Here is a 16,542-nt window from a genome sequence, read left to right as displayed (position 1 = left end):
GCTGAATTAATCTCTTCACAACTCTTAAAACCCCTCCACCCTGAAATGCAGCTAGCACTCCCAAGTTGAGCTACAAAGTGATCTTTGCCATTCCCTAAGTCTCATCATCTCCTCAATTTAGGCCATAAAATTTCACTAAAAGCTTCCTCTTCATCTAAAATCACTTGGGTTACTTGATGTTGTGAGCACTCCCACAACATCATTAGAGAACCACTGCAACCTTTTGGAGAAGAAACAGCCCACAGAACAAGAGAAGCAACTGGCTCAAAGGTATAATCATGCTTTCTCCATCTGTGGCACTGCACATCCCAGAGTAATAGACTGATTACAAAATCTAAAGATGAAAAGGTAAATATATATATATATACCCTGCTTTTTTGAAAATGATTCATTGCAAGTAAAACTTACTTTCTGGCAACTGTGGTCACCCTGATACGTCTCTGTCCACTGGAATGCTGGTACTGAGTCACAAACTGAATTGCACCACGTCCTCCTTGAGGAATAGGAGCATTGTGCTAAGTACAGGAGGAAACAAATTAAATGTGGGGGGAACTCAAGATTTCACATTGTAATTCAAAAATGTATAAACAGACTACTAGAAAATGATAAAATTATTTGCAATGGGAAGCTTAAGTTATATACATGGATTGTCTGGTGCTTTTATTATGTTGAGTACCTTTACTAAACATGGCTAATAAACTTAGCACAATGCTAACTGTTGATTTCATTACTCTACTTGAACATCATGTGATTCACCAGAATTACAGGGCAACAAAACTGATACTACTCTAAAATGTTGATTAATGTATCCTATCAGAAGTGCCATCAAAACATAAAGACTGGAATCCAAGTGTAAACCTTAATTTCAAAACTCTATTTGGTAGAAATACAGGTTCATAGGCTGCTAACAAGGTAAGTAATCCCAGGAGAGGACAGTTGAAATCAACTATTACACACCATGACCCAACCAGTTTTAGAGTTACTGATAAAATTAGGCCAAAATGAATATGTAAAAAGTAAGCTAAGCTAAGTTCAAGTTTCCAAAGTTTTGCATAGGTTATAAAGTATGTAATACAGCATACTAAATATATAGAAACTACTGTCAGCTCCCATAGTTCCTGAGCTTCAAATATTTGGGAGAAGGGAAGAAATAGAAGGAAGTAGCACATTTGCTTGTCATGTTTTTATCCTCTTCCCTAGTACTCCCTCAGGGAGACAGGAAACCCTGATGCATTTCAATGCAGCAAATCTTTACTTACAAATACTCATCAATTAAAGCGTAAGCTAAAACATAACATTATGGAGTAATTAACTTGTAATCAAAACATCAGAGAAATACTGAAAAGCACTTTTAAATATACAGATTACAGTGCTTTCATATGTTGCAACTGAAATAGATTTTAGTAACACTCTGAAAAGAAAAACTAGATTTTGATTGTGAACTCTTATCCAAATTTTGAAGAGCTCTTTGGTTCTCATTATTATATTCAAGAAAAATCAGCTCATCATTAAGATGTTAGTATCAGTCTCCAAATTTTGACAACACAAAATGGAAACATTGTTTGCATCCCTGCTACTGTGCTTGAGGGAACCACACAAAAATATAGCAGTCACATAAAATAAAATTACTGTGTTTAGTAGGCAAGTAGACAACTATTTATTACCTGGTTGACCACCTCGAAGTACAGTGCAAGTGTTGTAGTAGGATTAAGTCCACAAATCTTCCACTGACAAGTACCTCCCGTTCCAATCTCCTGTAGACAGATTTTATAATACTTTTACAAACCAGAAGTATTACCTTGTTTATGATGCACAATACCTGACCATTTGTGCTTGTTTACAACTTCTCTATCACAGGTTTCCTCCCTGATCACTGTCAGCTTCTCAAGCACTCTTGCAAAGTAACTGCAGTGTTGGATGCAGGAGTAAGAAAAAAGGAGATGCTTGCAAAAGATTATAACATTGGAAAGACAATGAGATGGAAAAAGTAAATCAGAAACAGGAAAAAGTACTAGATCTTGCTTAAACAATCCCAAGAGAAGAGGTAAGAAGCACATGCAAGGGGAATGACTCTTCCAAGGCACACCAGTAAAACTTCAAAGCAGACAGCTTACATAATATATAGGATGTAGTTACATAGTCCCTAGAAACTAACAAGGTAACTGTATACAGATAGTGATGCATTTTAAGTGACAATTCCTTTTTAACATCCAAACAACATAAATACCCAGTAAAAACAACTAAAATAATCAGCCATCCATAAGGGACTCGGTGAAACCAAACAAAACATTCAAGGAAAATTATACTGGCAATACTGTCACTGCGCTTCTATTCACTGTTACATGCACCATGGCCAGAAGAAGCAACCACTCAGTGGACAAATCTAAACAAGTAACAAGGGATCTGCAAGTTGTAATACAACCTGAACCTGATCTAATCCAAAATCTTACCCAAATAAAAAATTTAAAAAAATAAAAAAATACAGCCCTTCGCATGTATTTAATTTAGAACTGGTAAAAAGGGAACATCATTTGTTTTACGGAAAAGTTTCAGCCTCTCCTCAAATACAGAAATCGTAAATCCTACTTTTCCATAGAAAAAAAATACCTCAATTTTCAGCAAAGTTTACTTACATTTTCTGAGACACAAGGTCCTTTAGAGTTGAGAGAAACACAGGGTCCAATTGCTCCAGAAACCTTCACTTCTCTTGAAGTCTTTATATATAGAAAAAAAAACATACATTAATACATCAGATTAAGAAGAATTCAGTCTTATCATTAGTTAATGAAAACCACAATGCATGTCAGACTCTTGATACCTTTAGGAAAGGTTGTACATGTAATAATGCTTGGTACATTTAGAGAAACTTTTCATGTGCTCAGTTTCTATTCTTAATTATGTATGTTTGCTGTACCAATTAGCACATCTGAAATAACAGCACAAACATAACTCATGGTGAAAAGCTACTGCTATTTATAAGCCTGAGAGCCTGGAAAGCATAATGGATAATGTCTATATTTTAGCAAAGTAATTAGAATATTCACAAAATCAGATTTAAACTGAAGACCTGTAGCATATGACTATACATACCCCACAGTGAATTTATATTCTATCTCCTAAACATTTAGCTAAAAGCAAAATCCAGTTCTTTACATTCTTCCAGTGTCATTTTCCTGCTTGATTTGTACATCTCTCTAAGAACTGGGGGTCCCTTTTTTCGTTTTCCAGAATCTTCCAACAAAATTCACAAGAACACATACATGAAAAAGAGTTCAATTATTTTTTCTAGTAGTAAAAACTTAAACAGGATTTTACTGATCAAGAAAATAGCCCCATATTCTTCTACAAGGCAGGACTGCAATATTTTGCAAGAAACATGCAAGACAGTACCTGAACCTACAGCTCTAAGCTTCCCACAACAGTGGAAGTGAAAATGAACACTGTTAAAGTGCTAGGGCAGATTCCGGTAAGGATGGCAAATGAAAGGAAAGCTATCCTGGACTATGTAAAGAACCTGGACCGAAACCCAAGAAACTCTCACTACTGATACCAAAATCTATGCACACAGCACTGAGAGACATTTAATCTCACTTTCAGCTGACACGGAACGCAGGGTAAGAAGGAATTAACATTATACCTAACTCACATTTACATAATCATGGATCTGCAAAAAGACAGCATGGCAGTACAAGCCATGTCCAAGCCAACCCTAACACATCTGTTCAGCATATTCCTAAAAATTCCTTAAAGGGAAAAGAATCCACAGTTCAGAGCCACCCTATGCTAGTGTTTAACTAACATGCTGCATTTTTGTATTCTTACCTTTATTTCTAATGTGCCACCAAATCCCATTTTAAATTGTCCTTGCATATCTTTCGTAAACACCCTCTGAAAGGTCTGTTTAAATAAAGATGTATTGAAAGAGTCTCCCATTACCATGTAGCCTCTAGATAACAACAAAACAAACAAAACCCTCGAGTTAAAATAGATTTCATATCACACAATAATTTAGCACATGGGATTTGTATTTCTAAATTTTGTCTAAAGACAATTCACTGTAAGGCATATTTTTGCCCTCTTAAAACGGACTATCATTAAATTAATATTTTCCTACAATGCTAAGGATGAAAATTTTAATTGTGCTTCTTGCCCAATCAGCATCTTAGGGTTATTGTTATAATATATAACAACGTCTTTCACTAAGAAAACACTATACCGGACTTCAGCACCACAAATGTCTCACAACCCTGTCATGTAAAGTCAGCTTACTTCTAATATTCAATATTCCAAACTTATTTCCACACTGTTTTGTGTAGTTCACTCATTATTTCATGCCTAAACCCAGGCTCAAGAAGCACAATTTATCTTTATGCTTAGAATATTCTGTGGATGTAACTGCAATAGTTGTTGCTTATCATGAAACATACATTGCATTTACAAAATAGTAGTGGAAAATATTTATTTTTCATCCAAAAGTATTAATTAAATATTAGTAAAATGTAATAGATCAAACATTACACCTGAAAGAAGTTATTAAAGTTTTCAGGTGGATACTCAAAGACAGAAGAAAACAGGCATGGGCAGAATCAGAAATTCCTCCTTGTATGCAGGATGCAACGAAATCAGAAATAGGAACAGCTGTAGAAGCAGACGAACTATACATTAAGGCTAGTTTTGCTGGAAGAGAGGAAAGAGGGTAAGGTGAGTCACAAAAGCAGACAGAAAGAGCAAAATTACAGAGCTTGAGTTTGATGCAGAAAAGGAATAGGATTCAAACATGCAGGTAAAGTCATAAACTTAAAGATCCTGAACAGTGAAAACTCCCAAGCTAAGGCTATACACAGATCTGAAAAGAGCATGATTAGATTAGCATGGCCAAGCTGGCCTGAAACATAGAAGCATATGTTCACCACAACCTGTGGCTGCATCTCTCATTCTTCATATGTCCAGATACATAGCATGTGCTATGTCACATGCTATGTGACCCTCTGTCACATGAAGACATTGACAGGCAACTAAGAAGGCATTTTACCCACAGATATACCAGTTATTAAACTGATAAGCATATTTTACCTACAATTGGTATTGACAAAGGTAACAGTAACAAGCAAGAAAAATGAGCTTGGCAAGACAATCCAGACTGAATACAGAAGGCTGACCTAAACATCAAATGATATGTAAAGCAGGTGGCTATACTAGTAAAGATGAAGTATTATGAGCATGGAAAAGGCTTTCAGAAATAGAAACAAAATACAGTCTTTGAAAAAAAATACAGAAGAAGAACTGGCAGGATTTACAAAATTAATGAGGTACTAGACACACAATCAAGAGTCAAAGGCTATACCGGACTGCAGATCTGCATAACCGAAGGGTAAAGGCGCTATTCACAGTGACAGAAAATAGGGGAGAGGTTTCATAAAAAAGACTAAAACTTTCTTTGATCATATTAAAGTGAACTAACGGCAAGACAAGCTGAAGGAAACACAAGACCATGTCTGAAACGTAGAATTAGACAGAGGTAGCAAAAATCAGGAGCAACACTTGTACCTGATAATCACCTAAGACAGTAGCTAAACCTATGAAAAACAGTATATAGAAACAAGAACAACATAAAAAAGTGCATAAACCAAATAACAGGCTTTTCTACCACTCTGAACAGCAAGGAAAAAAAAGTCATCTCTTTATCTTTATTGAAAGCTGCAGCTAACATACATGCACAGTGAAGAACAGCAGCAGTGGATATGTCCCCTGTTTAAAAGTTATCCATGTTATCTGAGTCTCAAATTGATCATATTAAAAGAAAACAGCAAATCCCCTTCTGATCAAACCCACAATTGTGGTGACAAATTTGCAGAGGCTGAGAAATTCTAAAATTCCAGTACAAATGCAACCATCACAGTACATCAGAGTGGGTTTGGGGTTTTTGTTTTAGGTTTTTTTTGGTGTTTTTTTTTTTGTTTTTACTAAGTATTTCCTGTTAAACAATAAAAAAAATAAAACTGAAAACAGCATATCCATATACAACTTAAAATTAATGAGCACATACCCTGTGTAGTTGGGACAACACTTCATCTCCAGAAGACCAGTTTGATCCAAAGCACATGCATAGATGTCAATAACATGACCATTTGTTGCAGCTCGATTAGCCAGGGCTTCAAAATGCTAAAACCAAGATGAAAACTCAGTTCATAGCTATCTACAGTGTGAACGGGCCTCATCTTCATATTAAATCCTAACTCCCAAAATCTTTCAAAAACAACATTATCAGACTTCATTCATATATTATTCCAGTACAAGCTAAAACTATATTTTTTCCTGAAGTTAAAATTAAGACTGTAATTTTTAACACTTGGGGGTTTTTTTCTGACCAGCTGAGAACCTGACTCATACTAGACAGTCCAGTGGTTGTTATTTAAACTAGAAAACAGCACTGATTTTTGTTTTTAAACTTTGCAATATAAATTTCCAATCTCAAGTGCCTATAATGACAGGTATCTATGACTGAGCTGATTGGTTAAGTTCTTAACTTAAGCTCGTAGCTTTAAGCTTACAATCAGTTAAGACAAATTCAATAGGTTTTGGATGCAGTTCACTTGCTCAAATGAAATGTACATAAATTGAAATGGACTATGCCTAAACTCTACTGTCTAACCCTCCCCAAACAGACACAATTTTGAACAGCTGTCCTAGAAACAGACAGCCTTACTCTAAATATACCATTTAATCACATAAATCTTTCTGGCTTAAACCAGAGAAACACTTCAAAGAACTTTACTGTGAGCTAGACAAAGTCCTAACTCAATACACTAAAATTTCTGAAGCAACTCCTGAAGAAATACATTCAGAGACAGGTAAACAAAACCACACAATTTCCACCTCGACATTTGATACTAGCAGTATTTTGCAATGCCAGACAATGTAAATGTTTACTTACTAGTAACATGCCTATAAATGTCACCCACTACCATCTCTTACCTTAGTACCCTTCTTAACATATTTAGCATTGTCTTTTTCAATGTCATGCCATGATCTTATAGGTAACTTCAGCTCATCCCCTACAACCATGCCAGGTCCTTGTGTAGCTGGTCCCCCAATGAACATCATTATACGTGCACCGGTATTGGGGAAAGTGCACTGAAGGAAATAAAAGACAAAACTATCAGATTTTGCTATAAATTCAACAGAAGAAATAGCTATTCAGGTATGTATCACATTGACAGGATTCTAAAAATAACTGGACTTTTTCCCTCCCAAAACTTAAATTGGCTGTTAATTCAAAGTTCATTTTTGCCTCATTAAAATGAGTCTTTCCATGTAAGGTATGATATCCATCAGAATCGTTATATAAATCTAATATGCATCAGTTAGAAGGTTTTTACTTACATACCGATTGTGGCAGCTTTTCTGCAACAAAATGATTTTTTTTACGTATCAGCATAACTGTAGTTAAAGCTATTACCTCAAGGAGCCCTACAGCTATAGAAAGAGCCACTCCAGAAGAACGTAAGGGCCGTTTTCCTTGTGGAACTGGCCAAGGATCCCGCTGCAGTTCACCCAAAAGATCAGTAAGATTCATGTCAATTTTCTGCACTGGCTGCAAAAATCTGTAAACAGAAAAATTAAATTAGTTTAGCTTCAAACTGTTAAATAAAAATTTTATCAGTTGTTCACTAGCAATATATTAGACATATATTAGCAGTGTCTAATTCTGCATTCTAGTCTGAATTCAGAGCAATGTCTCTCTCTCTCCCCAAAATAATGCTGTTTGGTGTTATTATGTTACTAAGCAAGCTCAGCTTAAGAACTTCAGTGAAGAGCTTGTAAACAAAAAACTTTCTGACTTAAAGACTTATTGCCACTATCCATAAAGAACAATCAGTACTCAAACAAACACAGCAGATGATAAGCTATGAATCTCAAAAAGAAACTCAAGTTTCGCTACTTCAGTGAAAATCAGAGATCAGAAGAAACATTAACTATATAAAGGATTCTTTGTGCTCTCTGTTATGGGCTGTCTACACATGCAGCTATTTACTGGAAGGCAGAGACTGCAAAACTGTCTCTTTTTTATCATTTCATAGATTTCTTCTATGTCATAATGGAAAACATAAGAGAATCAAACACCAACCTGCAATTTCCAAATACGAGACAGAAGGAAAGGGGCAGGAAGAGGAGTTGAAGAGTAAGAAAAGGGGAAGGCAAAACTGGATACCCACATAAGGAAGGAGCATTATAGCAGCCATTAACACTTTCCACCATACCAACCATCTATAATATGCCTATGTAACATTCTCTCAGAGCATTTCTGAAGCATCATCCAGATGACTTTACTATCACCCATTAAGTCTTTTCTTCCCAGTGTAAATTGTAGGAATGAATCAGGCTATAACTATTATTCTCCCAGTAAATCTGTGTCCAATCAAAAGGTTCAACTGATTTAATTGTTTTCATTATCATAAAACATAGGTTTTCCAGTAAATCAGTGTAGATAAAGTATGTTATTCAGATGTTTTAAGCACGTTACCTGTTAGACGGCGGTGGCTGCTGCACTTGAGGACCCCGACCGACTTGTGAAACGGCTACTTTTGTGAGCCCTAGCATTTCCTGTGGTCAAATACATAAGATTTTATTACAAAATTTGCTTACAGACTATCTGAAGTTCTTCATCATCATCACCTTGACAATTTCATTTTGTTTGCTTTTATGCATTACCTGAAGCTGTTTTGCAGAGAGGTCCTTTGTTCCTCTGAAGACATAGCTTTTGGAAATTCCTTCACAGCCAAGCTCATGAACATGCACCATGCGGCCAAAGGTAATGAGACCTACTAATGCAGTTGGTGGCAGGAGACTAAGTGACATTTGCATGGATTCCTTCAGAGCTTGCAAGTCTTCATCTTCCATGCATGTGTCCACAACATAAAGAAATATCAAAGGCATCTGAGGACCACGCTTTAAGAAACACAAATACAATCACATGAAAAGCTATTTGCAAAAGTTTGAATTTCAACTATACCAGTAATGTCAATGTCCCATCTAACTTAGCTCCCTCTGAAGTAGTAATCAATATCCTAGGCAAAATGGAAAAAAACCTCTACCATAATGAACTCTGCACAAAAATGCAATGCTTACTACAGCAGAAAATAAAAAACCTTTCCAGACATCAAGATGTGAAGTATGTGCAATTGTATAATCTCTTAACACACAATGAGCTTCAATTGCTCCAGGTGAATGTAATAGTTTTGAAGCTGTTCATAGCTACAGAATACTCCAACGTAATGACATTCCATAGTGTTTCACCACATAATTTTACCCTAGAGATAATCAGTTCTATTCTTTCTAAACTAATTTTGCTGAACTATGAGCAGATATCCCCCTTACTTTGTGTTACAAGAGTTGACAAAAAGCTGAGATTCTGTTCAGTGTTCACTCTTCATAACCTGAATGCCTCACTGAAGTCTTACAAATTTTAAGCCTCAAAAATGAAATTTAGAATTTACAAATTTGCAATTGCAAAAGTTTGCAATTTGGGGATTTAGGTCCATTTTTTATTTCTATTCAAGTAACCATAAAAAGAATTAATATTAAAATTCAAATACCTGAATTGAATATGTATTAGTCCTTTCCTCTAAACCACCTAGCCCTGAAACTAATTCATAATCATGCAAACACAAACTTAAGAGTTAAATTATTAACGAGAGATTAATCAATAGTCAGACAAATTTAAATTGAAATTCAAATGCATTTGAGCAAGAAATAGCTGTAAGCAGACCACTGGCACAAACACAGATGAAACTCCTGGTAAAGAAACAGACCTGACAGGAATATTGTAAGAGATAAGAGATCTCTCTTCTTACAGTATTTTGTTTTTAAACAGCTTTATCAGTTATCCTTACATTCTTATAAAGAGTTATGTTTTCCATTTCCATTTGGTGACACAAATGTTCTATGTACTAGTAAGCACAAACAGACTCACAGCCCTTAAAATGCAGTGAAGAAATGAAACTGAAATTAATTATTTTGTATATGCAAGGCTATAGATGTTAAAGATCTTACTTAATTATTTTACCTGTACTACATATTCAATGCTGGAGAACTGAGGCAAGAGTTCAGCTGGCTGATTCATTTCAGATATGCCAGCATAGGTAGGAGGAAACTGCAAATAAAACCACAGAAATTAAGTATAAATAAAAGATTACAAGTACTTCTACAAAACCATACATACAGACTACTTTCCTCCGTAACAGATGTTCACTACTGCTGTCAAGAAAAAATCTCCATGCAATATCTGAAGATACAGCTGCACACTCATGCTCTTACTGCCAATTTCAGTTTGCAACTATAGTTTGAAAAATAAGAATGCTCATTTTTACCTTATGAAGAATATTTTTATATGCTGAATGTTTCATTTTCTTACCTGATTTCTCTGATAACAGAAGTTGCAAGCCCAGAGTTTTGCTCGATAATCCACTTGGCTATAAAATACAGCAAGAAAAGATTACATAGTATGAACAATTTGTTTTCTTCCACTGTTCCCAAAATACATTTATTTTTATTTTTCAAAAGCACACTGACTTTGAAAAAGCTTTCTCCTAATATAATTTTTCCTCTAAATATCCATATTACAAATTCAAAATAAGGTAGTCTTACACATCAGGCAAATTAATGTCATCAGAGAGGAAGAATGATATTCAAGGAAAACGAGCAAGTACAAAATTTAATAACAGAGAGTCTCAGCACCTTTATTAAAGACTTTCTGCATGACCTTCACAAATCATTTTAACTCTCACTACCTCTGTATTTTTCTCCTTTCCCAGCCTATGTCTATTAGCTGTTAGAGTTGGGACTATCCCAAAAAAAAAAAAAAAACAACAGCTTCCAACTTAAGAGCTCTCTCTCAAGTGAAAACATTTTTTTTGTTTTCAATTGATGAGCCTACCTCCTTTTATCTACACTTTTATGGCTATTCAGATAGTTCAAATAAATGTTAAAAAGTGCAACTTGTATCTTCATGCCATAGAGATATCTTACGGAGTCCTACTCACATCTTAAAGGAAAGTAAATGTTACATGTTTTCAGTGTACACTTCTTGCTGGCACATCCTCTCCTGTCTACAAGGACAAAAGTGTTTAAAGCACTATTAAACCTTTGGATAAATCCCAGCATGCTGTAAACACAACACAGCTCTATTGAGATTAAATGATCTATACTGATTTCAGAGGTCCCCCAAAACTGACTCTCTAATCACACCTTGTTAAATAAATAAATAAATAAATAAATAAGAATCCAGTCATGACTTGCATACATGACACAGGAAAAATGTAGAGGCACATTTCACTGCAATGCTAGGGATCTCACTGACCCTTCACAGCTTTGTCTTTCCATTATTTTTCTTTCAGCCCTCAGTAAAAGATAATGCTTCTGAAAAAGTTAGCTTCCAGAAAGTCTGATTTCCATTATAATCAGCCACTGTGTCTGTTTAATACTGAAATGTAACTTTACAACTGCTTTGACACCATCTTTTCTCCCAGGCAGGCACAAGTCATTCATAAATCAAGTTTGTTCTACAGGATCTTTTACACTATGTCTAATCTCTCACTATCACTCAGTACCTTTCCCATGCCTATCAAACTCCACCTTAAAAACTGATCTGTTTCTTTTCCATATTTCTGTGATTGGAATGATATATGAAACACTTTCTCTGCTTTCAACCGGAACTTATCCATGACCAGGCCACAATCAATAGTGCTTGTGCTACTATCATCCCTCAGCTTAAACACCTTTTCACCCTCTCTCATGCCTACTTCTGATATAGCTACCACATCGTTCAGCTTCTGTTTTGGTAAACTAAACCAGCTAATGTGCTTTGGTCTACAAATGATCTACAGACAGTAAAAGAGTTTATTTCACTTGGAAATTCAACTACATCAGGGCCTAGTAGTTAAAAAGACACAGCATAGTAATTTTTTTATCCAAGTAATTTTCTAGATGCTAAATACAGAAGTACCCTAACTCACAGGATGTTCCTGCAAAATAACATACCACACCATTAATTAGATTAAATATGTTGAAAAGACTGGTTAAATGAAAGCTACATTTTAAGGATGTAAATTACGTATGCAAATATACATGCAGAAACTTTTAAGATCTATAAGTCTGATCTGTACACTCATGTGAGGAATGCCTGCATACACCAGATCTTTTGCATAATTTAACTGGAACTATCCTAAAGATTGTTTGTAAGGTAAAATATTAGCATAACGTATGTATTAGATTTACCATAAGGGATTCAAAACGGCTCGACACGTGGTTCTACTGCACAAAACTGGCTCATATTGAATAGGAGGCAAGTCTGGCCGTTCCTTCAATGGCGTGAAGAGGGCAGCCACTGGGACTACCATTCTTGTGGCTTCAAGACGACTTGAAGGCCAAACATTCCAGCTGAATCTAACTCCATCTCTGTCCTCATTCTGCTGGATAAATTCCAGGAACGTTGTCATGGCCAACTTTTCTGTTTATCACTAAAATAAAAAGATAACCATTAGCAGAATGTTGAAATGCAAACATTTTTCATCATTGAATGCACTTAATGACAGTCACACATTCAAATACAGTAACTGAGTTACAATCAATAAACAGAGTAACACTTCTTAAGCACTAAAAGCAATGCACAGAATTCCAAGGTGAAACAAAAGAAAATTAGGACTCCTAGGATGCAGCAAACTCTTCAAAAAAAGAAGTATTTCATGTTACAAATTAAATACGTATCATTAAATAGTCCATCTTCTGATCATTTCCTGACTTAAGCAGCAAACTCAGGCAAGGAATATTGGAACTAAAGCAATAATTCTATGGTGAGTGTAGAGATCATGCAGCACACACTATAAAAAATACTTGCTTACAACAAAAAAAATACACACTGCTTTAAGGACTTTCACTAATGTGTTTAGTTATTCATTCTGTTCTCTATTCAAGAATCGTTCATTCTTGCAAGCTGTTTAATCCTCTAACTTCTTTTAAGAATCAAATAAAACATGTTTCTTCTAAGTGTACTTGGTTTATGACTTCTGCTGTACCAAATTTTGCAAGAGTTTTCTAACCATATTTTCAGTAACCCATGATGCAGACTACATGTAAATATAAAGGAATAACAACACAATACTCCACAAGAGTACATTCCTAAAGCAGTGCTAGGAAGAAACTGTCAGAAATTCAAGTTTTCCATGGGTGCTGTCACCTGCGTATTATATCCACATTCTCTCCCTGAGAAGACAAGAAGAAATTACAACTTAAAGGCTATTTCAGGTATGCCATAGGCATCTGCTACAAAGTCTACCAATGCCATCTCCATGCACTGCAACATGAACTCCACTTCCTGCAGTGGACTTTGAAATCTCTCTTCCACATTTCACTCCAGCTATGTTTGAAATGGTTTTATGTGGGCGTTATTTTTACTACTCAGTTATATTCTCCTCAGAAGGCCCTATACAAACACCAGTGTGCAGTGACTAATGAAGTGCACATGTATCATAAAAGATTTGTTGGATTTACTGAGTAAAATACTGTCGCTTTCTAGTAAAGTGTGTATTTCCTGTTCAGAAGGCAGAACGTGATAACAAGTTTTCCTCCACCTTCTCTTCCATTTTTTCTTCCTTTCCTAGAGCCAACAATGCTGACACATTTTATCCTTCACTAAATGTGAAACTCACAGTCTGACAAGTTCCATTTCATCACCACTGCTACAACTATGCAGGCACATTTTCTGGTACAGGTGTGGAGATGCATTACATAGGACCAGGAGAGCAAACCCTCCTGACCGACAGGCTACATACCAAACCTCATACACCTGAATGCCACAAAACACGTATTGCCCACCTCAAAAAAACACAGAGAAGTGATCTGCAGAACACCTGAACAGCAACAGCTCCCATGTTGGGGTGTCACTGCTTTAGCTTTGCTGCAGAAGAGGACATCTCAACGAGACCAGCAGTCAGTCCATCCTAGTTTGCTGCCTCACTCCCATTGCTGAAGCTGAATTTACCTCGTGTCCCTGCACCACGGCAATCTCACTCTGTGTCACAGAAAGAAGCCACACCTGAATTGCATAATGTCACAGGCTGACTATACCCGACTATGAAGGCCTGATTCTCAGGCAAACAGTAGTACTTATGTAATTACTCTGACTAGATGCAAGAGTACAGTTAGGTCTTCCTAACAACCACATATCCTGTAGCTGAATAAATGGGTTTGAAATGCATTACTTTGAAACTGAATTATCTCGAAATGCCTCTAGAAACAACTGCAAACAGCTCATAATCTGAAGCCCCTCCTTCATTTCAGCACCATTAAACATTTACACACTACATGTAAATGTGTCCCAGCACAGAAGATAACCAAAATAAAATCAACTAGTCCCTACAAGCACATACAAACAAAACTAAAATATTTGTCTCTACAGCATTTTAAAGGTTCCAGCACTGAGGAAATACTTCACCATATATTTAAATGCCACTAAATCAGTACAGTTCACTGTGCACTTTTCTTACAACAAACCTGTTCTTTCAGTTTATTATACACCCATAATCTGGCAAAACGAGATTAATAATAAACCTTCAATTAATTTTTCATGCCAAAATCAGCATTTCAGACACAAATATATTTAAATTCCAATGAGGAATTCATCAATATACAAGGAGAACAACTTAATAGTTACCTAGAGCAACCGCAACTTATCAAAGCAACAATATGAGAATTTCATTTTGGCTACTCAAACACAGCCACCATCTAAACCTGCTCACCCAGGTATGTTAACTGAGAACTTTTTCCTTTTTTAAATAACCAGTGTATGTAACACCCCACCTAAATTAAAAACCCCATCTGCAAAGGCAGCAAGGCCTGCCTGTACACGATTTCTATGTAGCTTTACTGATATCTCAAGACACCGCTGTCAGCTCCAAGAAGGAGCTCCAGGACAGGGCAGCTACAGCAGAACTGAACCGTACTTCACACCCGGCGGAGCGGAAGCCGCACCGAGGCCGTGCTCGGCCGGCCCTACCCGGCCCAACCCCACCGGCCCTGCAGAGAACGGGGCTCTCGGCGGGTGCTCCCACGGCCCCAGCCGGGCTTCACCGCCACGGACACGGCAGGCAGCGCTGACCAGCCACCGGCGGTACCCCCGGCTCCTCAGGAGACCGGAGAGCAGCTTCAGGCCGCACGGGACCCCTCACACACACTGCCATGGAAAGCAGTGTAAGCGCGCGAAGCGTCGTAAGGGGCGGCGGGGATGTCCCCACCACGCTCCCTGATGGGCTAGCAGCCGGGCGGCGGCCCCACTGCCCGGAGTGCCCCCCATACCCGCGCAGCGCCACGTCGCCGGCGAAGAGCTCTCCTCCCGTGGCCTTCTTCCAGCTCCCCACACCCTCCGCTGCTTCCTCCGCCCCTGCCCTGCCCACTCACCGCGCACCGGCCGCCGCCACCGCCGCCACCTCTCTCGCTCTCCCTGCGCGCACGCACCCGCACCCGCACCCGCACCGGCGCTGCCGACGCAGCCAACATGGCCGCTAGAGGAGGCCGCGCCACGTCAAGGGGCAGAGAGCGGGGGGCGGGCTGAGCGCCGCTGATCCCCCCGGCCCGTCGCAGCTCCCGGCTGCCACCTGTATCCCGGAGAGCGAAGCGGAGCCGGTGTCAGGCATCCCGCAGTGCTGACCTTCGCTGCATGTCCCGACAGCACCTGCCCGTTTGTGTGCTTGTGTTTTTAATTCCGCGCTCGACTTCCAGATGTCTGTAAAGATCGTTTCTTCCAGTCTTGCTCTTCGGACTGCGTGGGAAAAAAAGATACTGGAATTATATTCCTGCTGTGTTTAGCCTGATAGAGTGCTTTACTTCATAACTATATGCAATAGAACACGTTTATTTACTATCCATACAATAACTTTCAAGTAAACATAACCATACGGTTTTGCCCAGTTTGTCAGTGTGGTTATTACTCTCCCCCACCCCCGAAACCCAAGCAAGGGTGACACCGGACACTTCAGAACCGTTTTAAACAAAAGGCTGGAACAGTATCTTCTGTCTTTCCAGAGACACCTCAGTGTGACAAACACGGACGTAGAGGAAGCCTGAGAAAATTCTACAGGCTACCACGTCCTCCGTCACTGTGACTCTGAAAACATGCTATGACCACCAGCTAAACGCCTAAAACATACTTATTCTCTTTTCTACTACATCAAATGTAATTGTGATAGAATATCTATCCCACTACTATCTCCAGTAACGTTTGCCAGTCCTCTTCAGTCCAAAAATGGACTGAAGAACTTAAAGGGAGGGATATTAAATTTTTACATCCACAAGTGCCGCTGCCAGGTGTGGGAGTATTAAAGCAGGAGCTTGCCAAGGACACGCACTCTCTTCAGTTTATAAAAAAGCATCCACCCCCACCAAAATGCGCAACATGGCAAAGTAACTTCAGACAGATGCACAGAAAGCAGTTCAGTGTTGTAATTTAAAAAGTACTCAAAACACTATGTGAAACATTCTCAGTTACAC

At 37.9% G+C, this 16,542-nt stretch overlaps 1 protein-coding gene across 3 annotated transcripts in view; it reads right to left on the bottom strand.

The window, feature by feature from the left end:
- SEC23A (SEC23 homolog A, COPII coat complex component) overlaps window positions 1-16,542 on the bottom strand; it is a 28,749-nt gene that overhangs the window by 11,734 nt on the left and 473 nt on the right. Inside the window, exons 2-14 of one of the 3 annotated variants that reach the window (XM_031048834.2) lie at window positions 15,704-15,814; window positions 12,277-12,518; window positions 10,415-10,472; window positions 10,067-10,153; window positions 8,713-8,949; window positions 8,525-8,604; window positions 7,460-7,604; window positions 6,976-7,134; window positions 6,047-6,162; window positions 3,823-3,946; window positions 2,634-2,714; window positions 1,665-1,754; window positions 409-515 (exon numbers count right to left, since the gene is read on the bottom strand). In XM_031048834.2, coding sequence (XP_030904694.1) covers window positions 409-515; window positions 1,665-1,754; window positions 2,634-2,714; window positions 3,823-3,946; window positions 6,047-6,162; window positions 6,976-7,134; window positions 7,460-7,604; window positions 8,525-8,604; window positions 8,713-8,949; window positions 10,067-10,153; window positions 10,415-10,472; window positions 12,277-12,497 — 1,505 coding nt within the window. In that variant the 5' untranslated portion in view covers window positions 12,498-12,518; window positions 15,704-15,814. Of the gene's footprint in view, window positions 1-408; window positions 516-1,664; window positions 1,755-2,633; window positions 2,715-3,822; window positions 3,947-6,046; window positions 6,163-6,975; window positions 7,135-7,459; window positions 7,605-8,524; window positions 8,605-8,712; window positions 8,950-10,066; window positions 10,154-10,414; window positions 10,473-12,276; window positions 12,519-15,351; window positions 15,418-15,453; window positions 15,514-15,703; window positions 15,815-16,542 lie in introns of those variants that run through there. The other 2 variants (XM_034062608.1, XM_005148911.3) reach the window with 2 other exon arrangements.

The sequence above is a fragment of the Melopsittacus undulatus genome, chromosome 4 (genome assembly GCF_012275295.1).
Source record: "Melopsittacus undulatus isolate bMelUnd1 chromosome 4, bMelUnd1.mat.Z, whole genome shotgun sequence".
Taxonomy (NCBI): domain Eukaryota; kingdom Metazoa; phylum Chordata; class Aves; order Psittaciformes; family Psittaculidae; genus Melopsittacus; species Melopsittacus undulatus.
This window is presented reverse-complemented; position numbering and strand designations above follow the sequence as displayed.